General features: G+C 50.3%; 1 protein-coding gene across 9 annotated transcripts in view; it reads right to left on the bottom strand.

Moving 5' to 3' along the window:
- The window catches only part of ncor2 (nuclear receptor corepressor 2), a 1,088,322-nt gene that overhangs the window by 688,870 nt on the left and 376,138 nt on the right, over positions 1-23,314 (bottom strand). For all 9 annotated transcript variants that reach the window (XM_072510208.1, XM_072510371.1, XM_072510235.1 and 6 more), the window contains 2 exons: positions 23,142-23,269; positions 4,932-5,119 (listed from right to left, as the gene is read on the bottom strand). In XM_072510208.1, the coding sequence (XP_072366309.1) occupies positions 4,932-5,119; positions 23,142-23,269 (316 nt within the window). The remainder of the gene's footprint in view (positions 1-4,931; positions 5,120-23,141; positions 23,270-23,314) is intronic.

Here is a 23,314-nt window from a genome sequence, read left to right as displayed (position 1 = left end):
GACTTCAATAAGGCGTTTGATAAAGTTTCCCATGGCAGGTTGATGGAAAAAGTGAAGTCGTATGGGGTTCAGGGTGTACTAGCTAGATGGCTAAAGAACTGGCTGGGCAACAGGAGACAGAGAGTAGTGGTGGAAGGGAGTGTCTCAAAATGGAGAAAGGTGACTAGTGGTGTTCCACAGGGATCCGTGCTGGGACCACTGTTGTTTGTGATATACATAAATGATCTGGACGAAGGTATAGGTGGTCTGATTAGCAAGTTTGCAGATGATACTAAGATTGGTGGAGTAGCAGATAGCGAGGAGGACTGTCAGAGAATACAGCAAAATATAAATAGATTGGAGAGTTGGGCAGAGAAATGGCAGATGGAGTTCAATCCAGGCAAATGCGAGGTGATGCATTTTGGAAGATCTAATTCAAGAGCGGACTATACGGTCAATGGAAGAGTCCTGGGGAAAATTGATGTACAGAGAGATCTGGGAGTTCCGGTCCATTGTGGAGGTAATAAACGAGTTTAGGGAGTTAGGCTGGAACTTAAAAGCCAGGACAGACAGAGTTGTCATCTCTGGTTTGTTGCAGGTGCCACGTGATAGTGAGGTAAGGAATAGGGAGAGGGTGCAGCTGAACACGTGGCTGCAGGAATGGTGTAGGAGGGAGGGCTTCAGGTATTTGGATAATTGGAGCGCATTCTGGGGAAGGTGGGTCCTGTACAAGCAGGAGGGGTTGCATCTGAACCAGAGGGGCACCAATATCCTGGGAGGGAGGATTGCTAGTACTCTTCGGGAGGGTTTAAACTAATCTGGCAGGGGAATGGGGAACCGGATTTGTAGTCCAGCAACTAAGGTAGCCGATATTCAGGACGCCAAAGCGTGTAGTGAGGCAGTGGGGAAGGGAACACTGACAAAGGAGAGTACTTGCAGGCATGGAGATGGGTTGAAGTGTGTATACTTCAACGCAAGAAGCATCAGGAATAAGGTGGGTGAACTTAAGGCATGGATCGGCACTTGGGACTACGATGTGGTGGCCATCACGGAAACTTGGATAGAAGAGGGGCAGAAATGGTTGTTGGAGGTCCCTGGTTATAGATGTTTCAATAAGATTAGGGAGGGTGGTAAAAGAGGTGGGGGTGGCATTGTTAATTAGAGATAGTATAACAGCTGCAGAAAGGCAGTTTGAGGAGTATCACCCTATTGAGGTAGTATGGGTTGAAGTCAGAAATAGGAAAGGAGCAGTCACCTTGTTAGGAGTTTTCTATAGGCCCTCCAATAGTAGCAGAGATGTGGAGGAACAGATTGGGAAACAGATTTTGGAAAGGTGCAGAAGTCATAGGGTGGTAGTCATGGGCGACTTTAACTTCCCAAACACTGAGTGGAAACTCTTTAGATCAAATAGTTTGGATGGGGTGGTGTTTGTGCAGTGTGTCCAGGAAGCTTTTCTAACACAGTATGTAGATTGTCCGACCAGAGGAGGGGCAATATTGGATTTAGTACTGGGTAATGAACCAGGGCAAGTGATAGATTTGTTAGTGGGGGAGCATTTTGGAGATAGTGACCACAATTCTGTGACTTTCACTTTAGTAATGGAGAGGGATAGGTACGTGTAACAGGGCAAGGTTTACAATTGGGGGAAGGGTAAATACGATGAGGTGGGCACGATAGCATCATTTAAGATGCATCTAGACAGATATATGAACGGGCGGGGAACAGAGGGAAGTAGATCCTTGGAAAATAGGCGACAGGTTTAGATAAAGGATCTGGATCGGCGCAGGCTGGGAGGGCCGAAGGGCCTGTTCCTGTGCTGTAATTGTCTTTGTTCTAATTTTCTTTGAAAGTAGGAAGGAACTTAAACAAGGAGTCAGGAAGGCTTAAAGGGGTCTCGAAGAGTCATTGGCAAATAGGGTTAAGGAAAATCCCAAGGCTTTTTACACGTACATAAAAAGCAAGAGGGTAGCCAGGGAAAGGGTTGGCCCACTGAAGGATAGGCAAGGGAATCTATGTGTGGAGCCAGAGGAAATGGGCGAGGTACTAAATGAATACTTTGCATCAGTGTTCACCAAAGAGAAGGAATTGGTGGATGTTGAGTCTGGAGAAGGGGGTGTAGATAGCCTGGGTCACATTGTGATCCAAAAAGACGAGGGGCGGGATTCCCCACTAACCAGCGGGGCGGGAATCCTCCGCACCTTCAGGGGCTAGGCCGGCGCCTGCGGGGTTGGCACCACGCCAGCTGGTGCGGAATGGCTTGGCGCCGTGCAGGGGGGTTCTTCTCCGCGCTGGCCATGGCGAAGGTTGACAGCAGCCGGCGCAGAGGGAAAGAGTGCCCCCACGGCACAGGCCCGCCCGTGGATCGGTGGGCCTCGATCGCGGGCCAGGCCAACCGTGGGGGCACTCCCCGGGGCCAGTTCCCCCCGGGCCCCCCCGAGGACTCTGCAGACTGCCCGCAGAGCCAGGTCCCGCCATCACGGACCTGGTTTGATTTACGCTGGCGGGACCAGCCGAAAACGGGCCGCGGGGCGGAGAATCGCCGGGGGGGGGGGTCGCTGCCAACGGCCCCCGACAGGCGCAACGCGATTCCCGCCCCCGCCAAAAAACTGGCGCCGGAGAATTCGGCAGCTGGTGTCGGCGGGGAGGGATTCACGCCGCCCCCGGCGATTCTCCGACCCGACGGGGGGGGTCGGAGAATCCTGCCCGAGGTGTTGGGCGTCTTGAAAAATATTAAGGTAGATAAGTCCCCAGGGCCCGATGGGATCTACCCCAGAATACTGAAGGAGGCTGGAGAGGAAATTGCTGAGGCCTTGACAGAAATCTTTGGATCTTCACTGTCTTCAGGGGATGTCCCGGAGGACTGGAGAATAGCCAATGTTGTTCCTCTGTTTAAGAAGGGAAGCAAGGATGATCCCGGGAACTACAGGCCGGTGAGCCTTACTTCAGTGGTAGGGAAATTACTGGAGAGAATTCTTCGAGACAGGATCTACTTCCATTTGGAAGCAAATGGACCTATTAGTGAGAGGCAGCACGGTTTTGTGAAGGGGAGGTCGTATTGTGATTGGAGGGCTGTGACCAGTGGTGTTCCGCAGGGATCAGTGCTGGGACCTTTGCTCTTTGTAGTATATATAAATGATTTGGAGGAAAATGTAACAGGTCTGATTAGTAAGTTTGCAGACGACACAAAGGTTGGTGGAATTGCGGATAGCGATGAGGACTGTCAGAGGATACAGCAGGATTTAGATCGTTTGGAGACTTGGGCGGAGAGATGGCAGATGGAGTTTAATTGGGACAAATGTGAGGTAATGCATTTTGGAAGGTCTAATGCAGGTAGGGAATATACAGTGAATGGTAGAACCCGCAAGAGTATTGAAAGTCAGAGAGATCTAGGAGTACAGGTCCACAGGTCATTGAAAGGGGCAACACAGGTGGAGAAGGTAGTCAAGAAGGCATACGGCATGCTTGCCTTCATTGGCCGGGCAGCAGTCTTTGAATATTTTTAAGGCAGAGGTGGATAGATTCTTGGTAAGAAAGGGGGTGAAAGGTTATTGGTGGGGAGCAGGTTATTGGGGGAGTGACAGGTTATTGGAGAGAGACAGGTTATTGGGGGGTGACAGGTTAGTGGGGGGGGGTGACAGGTTAGTGGGGGGGTGACAGGTTAGTGGGGGGGTGACAGGTTAGTGGGGGGGTGACAGGTTAGTGGGGGGTGACAGGTCAGTGGGGGGGTGACAGGTTAGTGGGGGGGTGACAGGTTAGTGGGGGGGTGACTGGTTAGTGGGGGGTGACAGGTTAGTGGGGGGGTGACAGGTTAGTGGGGGGGTGACAGGTTAGTGGGGGGTGACAGGTCAGTGGGGGGGTGACTGGTTAGTGGGGGGTGACAGGTTAGTGGGGGGGTGACAGGTTAGTGGGGGGGTGACAGGTTAGTGGGGGGTGACAGGTCAGTGGGGGGGTGACAGGTTAGTGGGGGGGTGACAGGTCAGTGGGGGGGTGACAGGTTATTGGGGGGTGACTGGTTAGTGAGGGGTGACAGGTTAGTGGGGGGGTGACAGGTTAGTGGGGGGGTGACAGGTTAGTGGGGAGGTGACAGGTTAGTGGGGGGGTGACAGGTTAGTGGGGGGGTGACTGGTTAGTGGGAGGGTGACAGGTCAGTGGGGGGGTGACAGGTCAGTGGGGGGTGACAGGTCAGTGGGGGGGGTGACAGGTCAGTGGGGGGGTGACAGGTCAGTGGGGGGGTTAACAGGTCAGTGGGGGGGTGACAGGTCAGTGGGGGGGTGACAGGTCAGTGGGGGGTGACAGGTCAGTGGGGGGTGACAGGTCAGTGGGGGGTGACAGGTCAGTGGGGGGGTGACAGGTCAGTGGGGGGTGACAGGTTAGTGGGGGGTGACAGGTTAGTGGGGGGTGACAGGTCAGTGGGTGGTGACAGGTCAGTGGGGGGGTGACAGGTCAGTGGGGGGGTGACAGGTCAGTGGGGGGTGACAGGTCAGTGGGGGGTGACAGGTCAGTGGGGGGGTGACAGGTCAGTGGGGGGGTGACAGGTTAGTGGGGGGGTGACAGGTTAGTGGGGGGTGACAGGTCAGTGGGGGGGTGACAGGTCAGTGGGGGGCGACAGGTGTGTGGGGGGGTGACAGGTCAGTGGGGGGGGCGACAGGTCAGTGGGGGGGTGACAGGTCAGTGGGGGGTGACAGGTCAGTGGGGGGGTGACAGGTCAGTGGGGGGTGACAGGTCAGTGGGGGGTGACAGGTCAGGGGGGGGGTGACAGGTCAGTTGGGGGGTGACAGGTCAGTGGGGGGGCGATGCAGATTTGAAGTTACTGTCAGTCAGCGATGATCTGATTGAATGACAGAGCAGTCTCGAGGGGTAGAATGACCTCCTCCTGCTCCTTGTATATGATCCCTAAGCTGAGTAGGTGATGGTGGCAGGTTGGAGGAGTGTCTGTTTGTCGATGAACTCACCCATTTCAGGGAGAGTTGACGGAGGAGTTGGCGTTTCTTCCTGGCTGGTTTCGGTGGCCATGGACCTCGTTACTCGCCCCTTGCGCCTCCCCTGGCTGTTGGCTGTTTGACGGCCCCGGGATGCTGAAACCTCCTTTTCTTCGTTCTCCTCTGCTGAACTGTCTCCGCTCTTCACTTTCTCCTTGTCCCTGAGGAAGCACAACATAACAATTGTTTCCTATTGACACGAATCCCTGCATCTGGTACAAAACTGACAAAACAGCTAGATGTTTTCTAGTTCGCGATGATTCACCTTTCCCTGGATCCAGTCGGCGAATCATTTGAGCCAATACTCTGATTAGAGAAAGAAGCTATTCAAAAAGGGAGGTAGAGAGAAAACAGGGAACAATAGACCAGTGAGCCTGACGTCGGCAGTAGGGAAGTTGCTGGAGTCCATTATCAAGGGTTTCATAGCACAGCATTTGGAAAGCAGGGGTGTAATCAGACAGTCGGCATGGATTTACAAAAGGGAAATCATGCTTGACAAATCTACTGGAATTCTTTGAAGATGTAACTAGTATTTAACCAGGGAGGACCGGTGGATGTGGTTTACTTAGACTTTCAGAAGGCGTTCGACAAGGTCTCACATAACAGATTACTGTGTAAAGTTAAAGCCCATGGGATTACGGATAGTGTCTTGAGATGGATAGAAAGCTGGTTCGCAGGCAGGAAGCAAAAAAGTTGGACTAAATGGGTCTTTTTCTGATTGACAGGCAGTGGCTAGTGGGGTACCACAGGGATCTGTGCTGCGACCCCAACTGTTCACATTATATATTAATGACTTGAATTAGGGAGCTAAATGTATTATCTCCAAATTTGCAGAGTTGGGTGGGAGGGTGAGCTGTGAGGAGGATGCAGAAATGCTTCAGCGGGATTTGGACAGGCTGAGTGAGTGGGCACGTGCATGGCAGATGCAGTATAATGTGGATAAATGTGAGGTTATCATCTTTGGTAGCAAAAACAGGAAGACAGCAGGCAGTAAAGAAAGCAAATGGTATGTTGGCCTTCTAGCGAGAGGATTTGAGTACAGGAATAGAGATGTTTTACTGCAATTGTATACGGCATTGGTGAGGTCACACCTGGAGTATTGTGTGTAGTTTTGGTGCCCTTATCGGAGGAAGGATGTTCTTGCTACGGAGGGAGAGCAGCGAAGGTTTACCCGGCTGATTCCTTGGTTGGTGTCATATGAGGAGAGACTAAGTCGGTTAGGATTATATTCCTTGGAGTTTAGAAGAGTGAGAGGGGATCTCAGAGAAACTTACAAAATTCTAACAGGATTAGACAGGGTAGATTCAGAAAGAACGTTCCCGATGGTGGGGGGCGTCCAGAACACGGGGTCATAGTTTGAGGATAAGATATCGGCCGTGGGTCAGGATGTCCAAGGACTGAGTCACATTGTGCTGTGGCTGAGGCACAGAACAGGGCGGCCATGCCACAGGCAGCTGTGTGCCAGGGCCACATGGACATTGCTGTGATGCTCCTCAGCTTGTCCCAGTCACAACGGGTCATGGCTGCGGGTGTTGAGAGCATTGGCCGGGTGCTGGCTGGCCTGATCCACTCCCAGAGGGACCTGGCACGGTCACTGTGCAAAGTAGCACGGTCATTGTGCGAGGTATTTCGGCGGCGGCGGTGCGCAGGGGCCTTCTGGGAGGTGAGTAGTGAATTTAAAAACCCTTGCCTGGTCCCGTGTCTGTTCTTCTTTTCTCTTTTATTTGTTTTTCTATAAGGCGGGAACCGGAAGTTCGACCCGCGGACCTCTAGGAAGACCCCCCCCACCAACCAATAAATTCTGGTGGAGAGGAAACCCGAGACACTACACGTGTAGTGTCTCCCACCCGCCCTCCTCCTCTAACCTAATAATAAGACCCATTGGTGTAAGGTAAGTGCCATATTATATTATTATTATATTATTAGCATTGTGCAGGTCAAGGTTCGGAGGTGGAGGAGCAGTCTCTGTCAGCGAGAGAACCTGAGAACATCTAAGACACTCAGAAGGTAAGAAGGTAAGTAAGTGATTTTTACTTATTTTCACTTTTATACCTTTTTCAAATTGTGTGTGTCGGGGGGAAACTGAAGTGACATCACAGAAAAGCTGTGGCCAGAGTGGCTAGTATTTGGTAACTAATTAAACAGAATAACTTAATTATAATTTAGAGGATATCTAAGCCAGAGATCGGAGAGTATTATAGTTAGCTATCGCATTTCTATTAGAAATCTAGTGCTAGGAAACAGATAGTTGACAGTAACTTTGAAATTTAAAAAAATATATTTTTTTAAAAAAAGACAAATTTTAATTTTAATTAATTGACACAATCAGTTAGAGGGGTGCTGTGCTCTGACTGTGAGATGTGGCGGGTCCGGGAGGCTTCCAGCGTCCCGGATGGCTTCATCTGCAGAAAGTGCACCCAACTGGAGCTCCTCACAGACCGCATGGTTCGGTTGGAGCAGCAATTGGATGCACTTAGGAGCATGCAGGTGGCGGAAAGCGTCATAGATCGCAGTTATGTAAATGTGGTCACACCCAAGGTGCAGGCAGAGAAATGGGTGACCACCAGAAAGGGCAGGCAGTCAGTGCAGGAATCCCCTGTGGTTGTCCCCCTCTCGAACAGATATACCCCTTTGGATACTGTCGGTGGGGATAGCCTATCAGGGGAAAACAGCAGCAGCCAGAGCAGTGGCACCACGGCTGGCTCTGATGTTCAGAAGGGAGGGTCAAAGTGCAGAAGAGTAATAGTAATAGGGGACTCTATAGTCAGGGGCACAGGTAGGCGCTTCTGTGGACGTGAAAGAGACTCCAGGATGGTATGTTGCCTCCCTGGTGCCAGGGTCCAGGATGTCTCCGAACGGGTAGAGGGCACCCTGAAGGGGGAGGGCAAACAGGCAGAGGTCATTGTACATATTGGTACTAACGACATAGGCAGGAAGGGGCATGAGGTCCTGCAGCAGGAGTTCAGGGAGCTAGGCAGAAAGTTAAAAGACAGGACGTCGAGGGTTGTAATCTCGGGATTGCTCCCTGTGCCACGTGCCAGTGAGGATAGAAATAGGAAGATAGAGCAGCTAAACACGTGGCTAAACAGCTGGTGTAGAAGGGAGGGTTTCCATTATCTGGACCACTGGGAGCTCTTCCGGGGTAGGTGTGGTCTTCAGGGGATGTCCCGGAGGACTGGAGAATAGCCAATGTTGTTCCTCTGTTTAAGAAGGGTGGCAGGGATAATCCCGGGAACTACAGGCCGGTGAGCCTTACTTCAGTGGTAGGGAAATTACTGGAGAGAATTCTTAGAGACAGGATCTACTCCCATTTGGAAGCAAATGGACGTATTAGTGAGAGGCAGCACGGTTTTGTGAAGGGGAGGTCGTGTCTCACTAACTTGATAGAGTTTTTCGAGGAGGTCACTAAGATGATTGATGCAGGTAGGGCAGTAGATGTTGTCTATATGGACTTCAGTAAGGCCTTTGACAAGGTCCCTCATGGTAGACTAGTACAAAAGGTGAAGTCACACGGGATCAGGGGTGAACTGGCAAGGTGGATACAGAACTGGCTAGGCCATAGAAGGCAGAGGGTAGCAATGGAGGGATGCTTTTCTAATTGGAGGGCTGTGACCAGTGGTGTTCCACAGGGATCAGTGCTGGGACCTTTGCTCTTTGTAGTATATATAAATGATTTGGAGGAAAATGTAACTGGTCTGATTAGTAAGTTTGCAGACGACACAAAGGTTGGTGGAATTGCGGATAGCGATGAGGACTGTCTGAGGATACAGCAGGATTTAGATTGTCTGGAGACTTGGGCGGAGAGATGGCAGATGGAGTTTAACCTGGACAAATGTGAGTTAATGCATTTTTGAAGGGCTAATGCAGGTAGGGAATATACAGTGAATGGTAGAACCCTCAAGAGTATTGAAAGTCAAAGAGATCTAGGAGTACAGGTCCACAGATCACTGAAAGGGGCTACACAGGTGGAGAAGGTAGTCAAGAAGGCATACGGCATGCTTGCCTTCATTGGCCGGGGCATTGAGTATAAGAATTGGCAAGTCATGTTGCAGCTGTATAGAACCTTAGTTAGGCCACACTTGGAGTATAGTGTTCAATTCTGGTCGCCACACTACCAGAAGGATGTGGAGGCTTTAGAGAGGGTGCAGAAGAGATTTACCAGAATGTTGCCTGGTATGGAGGGCATAAGCTATGAGGAGCGATTGAATAAACTCGGTTTGTTCTCACTGGAACGAAGGAGGTTGAGGGGCGACCTGATAGAGGTATACAAAATTATGAGGGGCATAGACAGAGTGGATAGTCAGAGGCTTTTCCCCAGGGTAGAGGGGTCAATTACTAGGGGGCATAGGTTTAAGGTGAGAGGGGCAAAGTTTAGAGTAGATGTACGAGGCAAGTTTTTTACGCAGAGGGTAGTGGGTGCCTGGAACTCACTACCGGAGGAGGTAGTGGAGGCAGGGACGATAGGGACATTTAAGGGGCATCTTGACAAATATATGAATAGGATGGGAATAGAAGGATACGGACCCAGGAAGTGTAGAAGATTGTAGTTTAGTCGGGCAGTATGGTCGGCACGGGCTTGGAGGGCCGAAGGGCCTGTTCCTGTGCTGTACATTTCTTTGTTCTTTGTTGTTTGACCTGTACAGGAAGGACGGGTTGCATCTAAACCGGAGAGGCATAAATATCCTGGCCGCGAGGTTTGCTAGTGTCACACGGGAGGGTTTAAACTAGTATGGCAGGGAGGTGGGCACGGGAGCAATAGGTCAGAAGGTGAGAGCATTGAGGGAGAACTAGGGAATAGGGACAGTGTGGCTCTGAGGCAGAGCAGACAGGGAGAAGTTGCTGAACACAGCGGGTCTGGTGGCCTGAAGTGCATATGTTTTAATGCAAGGAGCATTACGGGTAAGGCAGATGAACTTAGAGTTTGGATTAGTACTTGGAACTATGATGTTGTTGCCATTACAGAGACCTGGTTGAGGAAAGGGCAGGATTCGCAGCTAAACGTTCCAGGATTTAGATGTTTCAGGCAGGATAGAGGGGGATGTAAAAGGGGAGGTGGGGTTGCGCTACTTGTTCGGGAGAATATCACAGCTGTACTGCGAGAGGACACCTCAGAGGGCAGTGAGGCTATATGGGTAGAGATCAGGAATAAGAAGGGTGCAGTCACAATGTTGGGGGTATACTACAGGCCTCCCAACAGCCAGCGGGAGATAGAGGAGCAGATAGGTAGACAGATTTTGGAAAAGAGTAAAAACAACAGGGTTGTGGTGATGGGAGACTTCAACTTCCCCAATATTGACTGGGACTCACTTAGTGCCAGAGGCTTAGACGGGGCGGAGATTGTAAGGAGCATCCAGGAGGGCTTCTTAAAACAATATGTAGACAGTCCAACTAGGGAAGGGGCAGTACTGGACCTGGTATTGGGGAATGAGCCCGGCCAGGTGGTAGACGTTTCAGTGGGGGAACATTTTGGGAACAGTGACCACAATTCAGTAAGTTTTAAAGTGCTGGTGGACAAGGATAAGAGTGGTCCGAGGATGAATGTGCTAAATTGGGGGAAGGCTAATTATAACAATATTAGGCGGGAACTGAAGAACATAGATTGGGGGCGGATGTTTGAGGGCAAATCAACATCTGACATGTGGGAGGCTTTCAAGTGGCAGTTGAAAGGAATACAGGACCGGCATGTTCCTGTGAGGAAGAAAGATAAATACGGCAATTTTCGGGAACCTTGGATGACGAGTGATATTGTAGGCCTCGTCAAAAAGAAAAAGGAGGCATTTGTCAGGGCTAAAAGGCTGGGAACAGACGAAGCCTGCGTGGAATATAAGGAAAGTAGGAAGGAACTTAAGCAAGGAGTCAGGAGGGCTAGAAGGGGTCACGAAAAGTCATTGGCAAATAGGGTTAAGGAAAATCCCAAGGCTTTTTACACATACATAAAAAGCAAGAGGGTAGCCAGGGAAAGGGTTGGCCCACTGAAGGATAGGCAAGGGAATCTATGTGTGGAGCCAGAGGAAATGGGCGAGGTACTAAATGAATACTTTGCATCAGTATTCACCAAAGAGAAGGAATTGGTAGATGTTGAGTCTGGAGAAGGGTGTGTAGATAGCCTGGGTCACATTGTGATCCAAAAAGACGAGGTGTTGGTTGTCTTAAAAAATATTAAGGTAGATAAGTCCCCAGGGCCTGATGGGATCTACCCCAGAATACTGAAGGAGGCTGGAGAGGAAATTGCTGAGGCCTTGACAGAAATCTTTGGATCCTCGCTGTCTTCAGGGGATGTCCCGGAGGACTGGAGAATAGCCAATGTTGTTCTTCTGTTTAAGAAGGGTCGCAAGGATAATCCCAGGAATTACAGGCCGGTGAGCCTTACTTCAGTGGTAGGGAAATTACTGGAGAGAATTCTTCGAGACAGGATCTACTCCCATTTGGAAGCAAATGGACGTATTAGTGAGAGGCAGCACGGTTTTGTGAAGGGGAGGTCGTGTCTCACTAACTTGATAGAGTTTTTCGAGGAGGTCACTAAGATGATTGATGCAGGTAGGGCAGTAGATGTTGTCTATATGGACTTCAGTAAGGCCTTTGACAAGGTCCCTCATGGTAGACTAGTACAAAAGGTGAAGTCACACGGGATCAGGGGTGAGCTGGCAAGGTGGATACAGAACTGGCTAGGCCATAGAAGGCAGAGAGTAGCAATGGAGGGATGCTTTTCTAATTGGAGGGCTGTGACCAGTGGTGTTCCACAGGGATCAGTGCTGGGACCTTTGCTCTTTGTAGTATATATAAATGAATTGGAGGAAAATGTAACTGGTCTGATTAGTAAGTTTGCAGACGACACAAAGGTTGGTGGAATTGCGGATAGCGATGAGGACTGTCGGAGGATACAGCAGGATTTAGATTGTCTGGAGACTTGGGCGGAGAGATGGCAGATGGAGTTTAATCTGGACAAATGTGAGGTAATGCATTTTGGAAGGTCTAATGCAGGTAGGGAATATACAGTGAATGGTAGAACCCTCAAGAGTATTGAAAGTCAAAGAGATCTAGGAGTACAGGTCCACAGGTCATTGAAAGGGGCAACACAGGTGGAGAAGGTAGTCAAGAAGGCATACGGCATGCTTGCCTTCATTGGCCGGGGCATTGAGTATAAGAATTGGCAAGTCATGTTGCAGCTGTATAGAACCTTAGTTAGGCCACACTTGGAGTATAGTGTTCAATTCTGGTCGCCACACTACCAGAAGGGTGTGGAGGCTTTAGAGAGGGTGCAGAAGAGATTTACCAGAATGTTGCCTGGTATGGAGGGCATTAGCTATGAGGAGCGGTTGAATAAACTCGGTTTGTTCTCACTGGAACGAAGGAGGTTGAGGGGCGGCCTGATAGAGGTATACAAAATTATGAGGGGCATAGACAGAGTGGATAGTCAGAGGCTTTTCCCCAGGGTAGAGGGGTCAATTACTAGGGGGCATAGGTTTAAGGTGAGAGGGGCAAGGTTTAGAGTAGATGTACGAGGCAAGTTTTTTACGCAGAGGGTAGTGGGTGCCTGGAACTCACTATCGGAGGAGGTAGTGGAAGCAGGGACGATAGGGACATTTAAGGGGCATCTTGACAAATACATGAATAGGATGGGAATAGAGGGATACGGACCCAGGAAGTGTAGAAGATTGTAGTTTAGTCGGGCAGCATGGTCGGCACGGGCTTGGAGGGCCGAAGGGCCTGTTCCTGTGCTGTACATTTCTTTGTTCTTTGTTCTTTGAGGTGGCACGGTCATTGTGCGAGGTGGCACGGTCATTGTGCGAGGTGGCACGGTCACTGTGCAAATTAGCACGGTCATTGTGCAAGGTGGCACAGTCATTGTGCGAGGTGACACAGTCATTGTGCGAAGTAGCACGGTCATTGTACGAGGTGGCATGGTCATTGTGCGAGGTGACACAGTCATTGTGCGAAGTAGCACGGTCATTGTGCGAGGTGGCACGGTCATTGTGCGAGGTGGCACGGTCACTGTGCGAGGTGGCACGGTCATTGTGCGAGGTGACACAGTCATTGTGCGAAGTAGCACGGTCACTGTGCGAGGTGGCACGGTCATTAGAACATAGAACATAGAAAATACAGCACAGAACAGGCCCTTCGGCCCACGATGTTATGCCAAACCTTTGTCCTAGATTAATCATAGATTATCATTGAATTTACAGTGCAGAAGGAGGCCATTCGGCCCTTTGAGTCTGCACCGGCTCTTGGAAAGAGCACCATACCCAAACTCAACACCTCCACCCAACACCAAGGGCAATTTGGACATTAAGGGCAATTTATCATTGGCCAATTCACCTAACCCGCACATCTTTGGACTGTGGGAGGAAACCGGAGCACCCGGAGGAAACCCACGCAGACACGGGGAGGACGTGCAGACTCCGCATAGACAATGACCCAAGCCGGAATCGAACCTGGGACCATGGAGCTGTGGAGCAATTGTGCTATCCACAATGCTACCGTGCTGCCCTTAAGAACAAATAAATCTACACTATATCATTTTACCGTCATCCATGTACCTATCCAATAGCTGCTTGAAGGTCCCTAATGTTTCCGACTCAACTACTTCCACAGGCAGTGCATTCCATGCCCCCACTACTCTCTGGGTAAAGAACATACCTCTGATATCCCTCCTATATCTTCCACCTTTCACCTTAAATTTATGTCCCCTTGTAATGGTGTGTTCCACCCGGGGAAAAAGTCTCTGACTGTCTACTCTATCTATTCCCCTGATCATCTTATAAACCTCTATCAAGTCGCCCCTCATCCTTCTCCGCTCTAATGAGAAAAGGCCGAGCACCCTCAACCTTTCCTCGTAAGACCTACTCTCCATTCCAGGCAATATCCTGGTAAATCTTCTTTGCACCTTTTCCAGAGCTTCCACATCCTTCCTAAAATGAGGCGACCAGAACTGTACACAGTACTCCAAATGTGGCCTTACCAAAGTTTTGTACAGCTGCATCATCACCTCACGGCTCTTAAATTCAATCCCTCTGTTAATGAACGCGAGCACACCATAGGCCTTCTTCACAGCTCTATCCACTTGAGTGGCAACTTTCAAAGATGTATGAACATAGACCCCAAGATCTCTCTGCTCCTCCACATTGCCAAGAACTCTACCGTTAACCCTATATTCCGCATTCATATTTGTCCTTCCAAAATGGACAACCTCACACTTTTCAGGGTTAAACTCCATCTGCCACTTCTCAGCCCAGCTCTGCATCCTATCTATGTCTCTTTGCAGCCGACAACAGCTCTCCTTACTATCCACAACTCCACCAATCTTCGTATCGTCTGCAAATTTACTGACCCACCCTTCAACTCCCTCATCCAAGTCATTAATGAAAATCACAAACAGCAGAGGACCCAGAACTGATCCCTGCGGTACGCCACTGGTAACTGGGATCCAGGCTGAATATTTGCCATCCACCACCACTCTCTGACTTCTATCGGTTAGCCAGTTCGTTATCCAACTGGCCAAATTTCCCACTATCCCATGCCTCCTTACTTTCTGCATAAGCCTACCATGGGGAACTTTATCAAATGCCTTACTAAAATCCATGTACACTACATCCACTGCTTTACCTTCATCCACATGCTTGGTCACCTCCTCAAAGAATTCAATAAGATTTGTAAGGCAAGACCTACCCCTCACAAATCCGTGCTGACTATCCCTAATCAAGCAGTGTCTTTCCAGATGCTCAGAAATCCTATCCTTCAGTACCCTTTCCATTACTTTGCCTACCTTCGAAGTAAGACTAACTCCCAGGGTAATTCCCAGGGTTATCCCTAGTTCCTTTTTTGAACAGGGGCACGACATTCGCCACTCTCCAATCCCCTGGTACCACCCCTGTTGACAGTGAGGACGAAAAGATCATTGCCAACGGCTCTGCAATTTCATCTCTTGCTTCCCATAGAATCCTTGGATATATCCCGTCAGGCCCGGGGGACTTGTCTATTCTCAAGTTTTTCAAAATGCCCAACACATCTTCCTTCCTGACAAGTATTTCCTCGAGCTTACCAATCTGTTTCACACTGTCCTCTCCAACAATATCGCCCCTCTCATTTGTAAATACAGAAGAAAAATACTCATTCAAGACCTCTCCTATCTCTTCAGACTCAATACACAATCTCCCGCTACTGTCCTTGATCGGACCTACCCTCGCTCTAGTCATTCTCATATTTCTCACATATGTGTAAAAGGCCTTGGGGTTTTCCTTGATCCTACCCGCCAAAGATTGTTCATGCCCTCTCTTAGCTCTCCTAATCCCTTTCTTCAGTTCCCTCCTGGCTATCTTGTATCCCTCCAATGCCCTGTCTGAACCTTGTTTCCTCAGCCTTACATAAGTCACCTTTTTCCTCTTAACAAGACATTCAACCTCTCTTGTCAACCATGGTTCCCTCACTCGACCATCTCTTCCCTGCCTGACAGGGACATACATATCAAGGACACGTAGCACCTGTTCCTTGAACAAGTTCCACATTTCACTTGTGTCCTTCCCTGCCAGCCTATGTTCCCAACTTATGCACTTCAATTCTTGTCTGACAACATCATATTTACCCTTCCCCCAATTGTAAACCTTGCCCTGTTGCACGTACCTATCCCTCTCCATTACTAAAGTGAAAGTCACAGAATTGTGGTCACTATCTCCAAAATGCTCCCCCACTAACAAATCTATCACTTGCCCTGGTTCATTACCCAGTACTAAATCCAATATTGCCCCTCCTCTGGTCGGACAATCTACATACTGTGTTAGAAAAGCTTCCTGGACACACTGCACAAACACCACCCCATCCAAACTATTTGATCTAAAGAGTTTCCACTCAATATTTGGGAAGTTAAAGTCGCCCATGACTACTACCCTATGACTTCTGCACCTTTCCAAAATCTGTTTCCCAATCTGTTCCTCCACATCTCTGTTACTATTGGGGGGCCTATAGAAAACTCCTAACAAGGTGACTGCTCCTTTCCTATTTCTGACTTCAACCCATACTACCTCAATAGGGTGATACTCCTCGAACTGCCTTTCTGCAGCTGTTATACTATCTCTAATTAATAATGCCACCCCCCCATCTCTTTTACCACCCTCCCTAATCTTATTGAAACATCTATAACCAGGGACCTCCAACAACCATTTCTGCCCCTCTTCTATCCAAGTTTCCGTGATGGCCACCACATCATAGTCCCAAGTACCGATCCATGCCTTAAGTTCACCCACCTTATTCCTGATGCTTCTTGCGTTGAAGTATACACACTTCAACCCATCTCCGTGCCTGCAAATACTCTCCTTTGTCAGTGTTCCCTTCCCCACTGCCTCATTACATGCTTTGGCGTCCTGAATATCGGCTACCTTAGTTGCTGGACTACAAATCCGGTTCCCATTCCCCTGCCAAATTAGTTTAAACCCTCCCGAAGAGTACTAGCAAACCTCCCTCCCAGGATATTGGTGCCCCTCTGGTTCAGATGCAACCCGTCCTGCTTGTACATGTCCCACCTTCCCCAGAATGCGCTCCAATTATCCAAATACCTGAAGCCCTCCCTCCTACACCATTCCTGCAGCCACGTGTTCAACTGCACTCTCTCCCTATTCCTAGCCTCGCTATCACGTGGCACCGGCAACAAACCAGAGATGACAACTCTGTTTGTCCTGGCTTTCAACTTCCAGCCTAACTCCCTAAACTTGTTTATTACCTCCACACCCCTTTTCCTACCTATGTCGTTGGTACCAATGTGCACCACGACTTCTGGCTGCTCACCCTCCCCCTTAAGGATCCTGAAGACACGATCCGAGACATCCCTGGCCCTGGCACCCGGGAGGCAACATACCTTCCGGGAGTCTCGCTCGCGACCACAGAATCTCCTATCTATTCCCCTAACCATTGAATCTCCTACAACTATTGCTTTTCTATTCTCCCCCCTTCCCTTCTGAGCCCCAGAGCCAGACTCCGTGCCAGAGACCTGACCGCTAGGGCCTTCCCCCGGTAGGTCATCCCCCCCAACAGCATCCAAAACGGTACACTTGTTTTGAAGGGGAACGGCCACGAGGGATCCCTGCACTGTCTGCCTGTTTGTTTTTTTCCCCCTGACTGTAACCCAGCTATTCTTGTCCTGTACCTTGGGTGTGGTTACCTCCCTGTAACTCTTCTCAATCACCCCCTCTGCCTCCCGGATGATCCGAAGTTCATCCAGCTTCAGCTCCAGTTCCCTAACACGGTCTTTGAGGAGCTGAAGTTGGGTGCACTTCCCGCAGGTATAGTCAGCGGGGACACCGGTGGTATCCCTCACCACCCACATCCTACAGGAGGAGCATGTAACTGGCCTAGCCTCCATCCCCTCTTCCCTTAAAGAATATAGCTGCTGTGTGGACTAACTAGATCTCCGCCCTCCGACTCTGCTCCCAGTCAGCTACACTTCCTGTAAACTCCTGGCTCTCTTCGCACTCTTTGCGGAAATGTCGGAAACAAAATGAAAGGAGCACCTTACTCCCTCCTCACCTAACTCCCTCGGTCACCAAACTCTCACTATCGCACTAAAAAAGCACCAAATTCAGAACTCATTGTGCGAGGTGGCACGGTCATTGTGCGAGGTGGCATGGTCATTGTGCGAGGTGGCACGGTCATTGTGCGAGGTGGCACGGTCATTGTGCGAGGTGGCACGGTCAATGTGCGAGGTGGCACGGTCAATGTGCGAGGTGGCACGGTCATTGTGCGAGGTGGCACGGTCATTGTGCGAGGTGGCACGGTCATTGTGCGAGGTGGCACGGTCAATGTGCGAGGTGGCACGGTCATTGTGCGAGGTGGCACGGTCATTGTGCGAGGTGGCACGGTCATTGTGCGAGGTGGCACGGTCATTGTGCGAGGTGGCACGGTCATTGTGCGAGGTGGCACGGTCATTGTGCGAGATGGCTCAGTCATTGTGCGGGGTGACCGCAAGCATGGAGACCCTGGTCAAGACAAGATTGGGTCTCCTGTGTAGCAGAGGCCCTGGAGATCGCTCCAGTCGCGCCCCCATCACAGGAGTAGCCCGAGGGCCACCGAGAGCCCCAAGGGAGGAGGAGACAATGAGGCACGAGCTGGTGAGACTCACAGAGGAGGTGCAGCGACACTGCAATGCCTCTGATGGGCAGTGGGCAGAACAGGGCGGCACCACACCAGCTGTGACACCCGAGCAGCAGCCGGGCCCATCCAGGCAGGGTGATTCGAGGTCAGCCGCCAAAGGGGACCGGGATCACAGGGCAGGAGACTCAGCTGGCCACCTCCACTCCGGATGTACCAGCTGGGGGACCACCTAGAAGGAGCTGGTTGGGGGGGGGGGGGTTGTGGGGGGGGGGGTTGTGGGGGGGGGGTTGAAGGGGAGTAGGGGGGGGGTGAAGGGGAGTCGGGGGGGGGGGGTGGGGGGGGGGGTGAGGGGGGGTGGGGGAGGGGAGGGGCTGAACGGCCTTTTCCATCACTAGATGGCACCAGGGCATAAACCAGAAGACAACGGGTTCAGACACGGTTCACAAGAATGTTCCCTGGAATGAAGAGCTTGTCGTATGAGGAGCGGTTGAGGACTCTGGGTCTGTACTCGTTGGAGTTTAGAAGGATGAGGGGGGATCTTATTGAAACTTACAGGATACTGCGGTGCCTGGATAGAGTGGACGTGGAGAGGATGTTTCCACTTGCAGGAAAAACTAGAAGCAGAGGCACCATCTCAGACTGAAGAGACGATCCTTTAAAGCCGAGATGAGGAGGAATTTCTTCAGCCAGAGGGTGGTGAATCTGTGGAACTCTTTGCCGCAGAAGGCTGTGGAGGCCAATTCACTGAGTGTCTTTAAGACAGAGATAGATAGGTTCTTGATTAATAAGGGGATCAGGGGTTATGGGGAGACGGCAGGAGAATGGGGATGAGAAAATATCAGCCATGATTGAATGGCGGAGCAGACTCGATGGGCCGAATGGCCTAATTCTGATCCTGCGTCTTAGGGTCTTCTGGTCTATACCCATCCTATCCATCTGTTTGTCAAGATGCCTTTTGAACACCGTTAATGCATCTGCTTCCACAACCTCCCCTGGCAACGCGTTCCAGGCACTCACCACCCTCTGTGTAACCTTGCATGTCTCCTCCCCCACAGACCTTAAACCTCTGCCCCCCGGTGACAGACCCCTCCATCCTGGGAAAGGGTGTCTGCCCATCCACCCTACCCATGACCCTCATAATCTTGGAAACCTCACAACCTCTGTCTTTCTAACGAAAACAGTCCGAATCTATTCAGCCTCTCCGCAGAAGACAATCGGAGTAGCGGATCGGTAATCAGCATTGAACAGGAGCAGGAGGATCGGTAATCAGCATTGAACAGGAGCAGGAGGATCGGATAATCAGCATTGAACAGGAGCAGGAGGATCGGATAATCAGCATTGAACAGGAGCAGGAGGATCGGATAATCAGCATTGAACAGGAGCAGGAGGATCGGATAATCAGCATTGAACAGGAGCAGGAGGAGGATCGGATAATCAGCATTGAACAGGAGCAGGAGGATCGGATAATCAGCACTGAACAGGAGCAGGAGGATCGGATAACCAGCATTGAACAGGAGCAGGAGGATCGGATAATCAGCACTGAACAGGAGCAGGAGGATCGGTTAATCAGCATTGAACAGGAGCAGGAGGATCGGATAATCAGCATTGAACAGGAGCAGGAGGATCGGATAATCAGCACTGAACAGGAGCAGGAGGATCGGATAATCAGCATTGAACAGGAGCAGGAGGATTGGATAATCAGCACTGAACAGGAGCAGGAGGATCGGATAATCAGCATTGAACAGGAGCAGGAGGAGGATCGGATAATCAGCATTGAACAGGAGCAGGAGGATCGGATAATCAGCACTGAACAGGAGCAGGAGGATCGGATAACCAGCATTGAACAGGAGCAGGAGGATCGGATAATCAGCACTGAACAGGAGCAGGAGGAGGATCGGATAATCAGCATTGAACAGGAGCAGGAGGATCGGATAATCAGCACTGAACAGGAGCAGGAGGAGGATCGGATAATCAGCATTGAACAGGAGCAGGAGGATCGGATAATCAGCATTGAACAGGAGCAGGAGGAGGATCGGATAATCAGCATTGAACAGGAGCAGGAGGATCGGATAATCAGCACTGAACAGGAGCAGGAGGATCGGATAATCAGCATTGAACAGGAGCAGGAGGATCGGATAATCAGCATTGAACAGGAGCAGGAGGAGGATCGGATAATCAGCATTGAACAGGAGCAGGAGGAGGATCAGATAATCAGCATTGAACAGGAGCAGGAGGAGGATCAGATAATCAGCATTGAACAGGAGCAGGAGGAGGATCGGATAATCAGCATTGAACAGGAGCAGGAGGAGGATCGGATAATCAGCATTGAACAGGAGCAGGAGGAGGATCGGATAATCAGCATTGAACAGGAGCAGGAGGAGGATCAGATAATCAGCATTGAACAGGAGCAGGAGGATCGGATAATCAGCATTGAACAGGAGCAGGAGGAGGATCAGATAATCAGCATTGAACAGGAGCAGGAGGATCGGATAATCAGCACTGAACAGGAGCAGGAGGATCGGATAATCAGCATTGAACAGGAGCAGGAGGAGGATCAGATAATCAGCATTGAACAGGAGCAGGAGGAGGATCGGATAATCAGCATTGAACAGGAGCAGGAGGAGGATCGGATAATCAGCACTGAACAGGAGCAGGAGGATCGGATAATCAGCATTGAACAGGAGCAGGAGGCGGATCGGATAATCAGCATTGAACAGGAGCAGGAGGATCGGATAATCAGCATTGAACAGGAGCAGGAGGATCGGATAATCAGCATTGAACAGGAGCAGGAGGATCGGATAATCAGCATTGAACAGGAGCAGGAGGATCGGATAATCAGCATTGAACAGGAGCAGGAGGAGGATCGGATAATCAGCATTGAACAGCAGCAGGAGGATCGGATAATCAGCACTGAACAGGAGCAGGAGGAGGATCGGATAATCAGCATTGAACAGGAGCAGGAGGATCGGATAATCAGCATTGAACAGGAGCAGGAGGATCGGATAATCAGCATTGAACAGGAGCAGGAGGATCGGATAATCAGCATTGAACAGGAGCAGGAGGAGGATCGGATAATCAGCACTGAACAGGAGCAGGAGGATCGGATAATCAGCATTGAACAGGAGCAGGAGGAGGATCAGATAATCAGCATTGAACAGGAGCAGGAGGAGGATCGGATAATCAGCATTGAACAGGAGCAGGAGGATCGGATAATCAGCATTGAACAGGAGCAGGAGGATCGGATAATCAGCATTGAACAGGAGCAGGAGGATCGGATAATCAGCATTGAACAGGAGCAGGAGGAGGATCGGATAATCAGCACTGAACAGGAGCAGGAGGAGGATCGGATAATCAGCATTGAACAGGAGCAGGAGGATCGGATAATCAGCATTGAACAGGAGCAGGAGGATCGGATAATCAGCATTGAACAGGAGCAGGAGGAGGATCGGATAATCAGCATTGAACAGGAGCAGGAGGATCGGATAATCAGCATTGAACAGGAGCAGGAGGATCGGATAATCAGCATTGAACAGGGGCAGGAGGAGGATCAGATAATCAGCATTGAACAGCAGCAGGAGGATCGGATAATCAGCATTGAACAGGAGCAGGAGGAGGATCGGATAATCAGCATTGAACAGCAGCAGGAGGATCGGATAATCAGCATTGAACAGGAGCAGGAGGAGGATCAGATAATCAGCATTGAACAGGAGCAGGAGGAGGATCGGATAATCAGCATTGAACAGGAGCAGGAGGATCGGATAATCAGCATTGAACAGGAGCAGGAGGAGGATCGGATAATCAGCATTGAACAGGAGCAGGAGGATCGGATAATCAGCATTGAACAGGAGCAGGAGGATCGGATAATCAGCATTGAACAGGAGCAGGAGGATCGGATAATCAGCATTGAACAGGAGCAGGAGGATCGGATAACCAGCATTGAACAGGAGCAGGAGGAGGATCAGATAATCAGCACTGAACAGGAGCAGGAGGATCGGATAATCAGCATTGAACAGGAGCAGGAGGAGGATCAGATAATCAGCATTGAACAGGAGCAGGAGGAGGATCGGATAATCAGCATTGAACAGGAGCAGGAGGAGGATCGGATAATCAGCATTGAACAGGAGCAGGAGGAGGATCGGATAATCAGCATTGAACAGGAGCAGGAGGAGGATCGGATAATCAGCATTGAACAGGAGCAGGAGGATCGGATAATCAGCATTGAACAGGAGCAGGAGGAGGATCGGATAATCAGCATTGAACAGGAGCAGGAGGATCGGATAATCAGCACTGAACAGGAGCAGGAGGATCGGATAATCAGCATTGAACAGGAGCAGGAGGATCGGATAATCAGCATTGAACAGGAGCAGGAGGAGGATCAGATAATCAGCATTGAACAGGAGCAGGAGGATCAGATAATCAGCATTGAACAGGAGCAGGAGGAGGATCGGATAATCAGCATTGAACAGGAGCAGGAGGAGGATCGGATAATCAGCATTGAACAGGAGCAGGAGGAGGATCGGATAATCAGCATTGAACAGGAGCAGGAGGATCGGATAATCAGCACTGAACAGGAGCAGGAGGATCGGATAATCAGCATTGAACAGGAGCAGGAGGAGGATCAGATAATCAGCATTGAACAGGAGCAGGAGGATCGGATAATCAGCATTGAACAGGAGCAGGAGGATCAGATAATCAGCATTGAACAGGAGCAGGAGGAGGATCGGATAATCAGCATTGAACAGGAGCAGGAGGAGGATCGGATAATCAGCATTGAACAGGAGCAGGAGGATCGGATAATCAGCATTGAACAGGAGCAGGAGGAGGATCGGATAATCAGCATTGAACAGGAGCAGGAGGATCGGATAATCAGCACTGAACAGGAGCAGGAGGATCGGATAATCAGCATTGAACAGGAGCAGGAGGAGGATCAGATAATCAGCATTGAACAGGAGCAGGAGGATCGGATAATCAGCATTGAACAGGAGCAGGAGGATCGGATAATGAGCATTGAACAGGAGCAGGAGGATCGGATAATCAGCATTGAACAGGAGCACAGCTATTACATTGAGACAGAATGAAGAGCAGTGATTGGCGGCTGCGTCTTACCCCATTAGTTGATCTTTGATGGTGTCACTCTCTCCCTCTTTGTCTACTTTCTCTGTGTCCTCGTCTCTCTCAACTTCCTTCGCCTTCTCACCTGGGTACTGCTGGATATTTCGGGAGATGTGCTGTAGCTGTTGATACAATCAGATGTGGAAAAGTCAAGACCAGGAGATTTG

This window comes from Scyliorhinus torazame, chromosome 1, assembly GCF_047496885.1.
Source record: "Scyliorhinus torazame isolate Kashiwa2021f chromosome 1, sScyTor2.1, whole genome shotgun sequence".
NCBI classification, from domain to species: Eukaryota; Metazoa; Chordata; class Chondrichthyes; order Carcharhiniformes; family Scyliorhinidae; genus Scyliorhinus; species Scyliorhinus torazame.
This window is presented reverse-complemented; position numbering and strand designations above follow the sequence as displayed.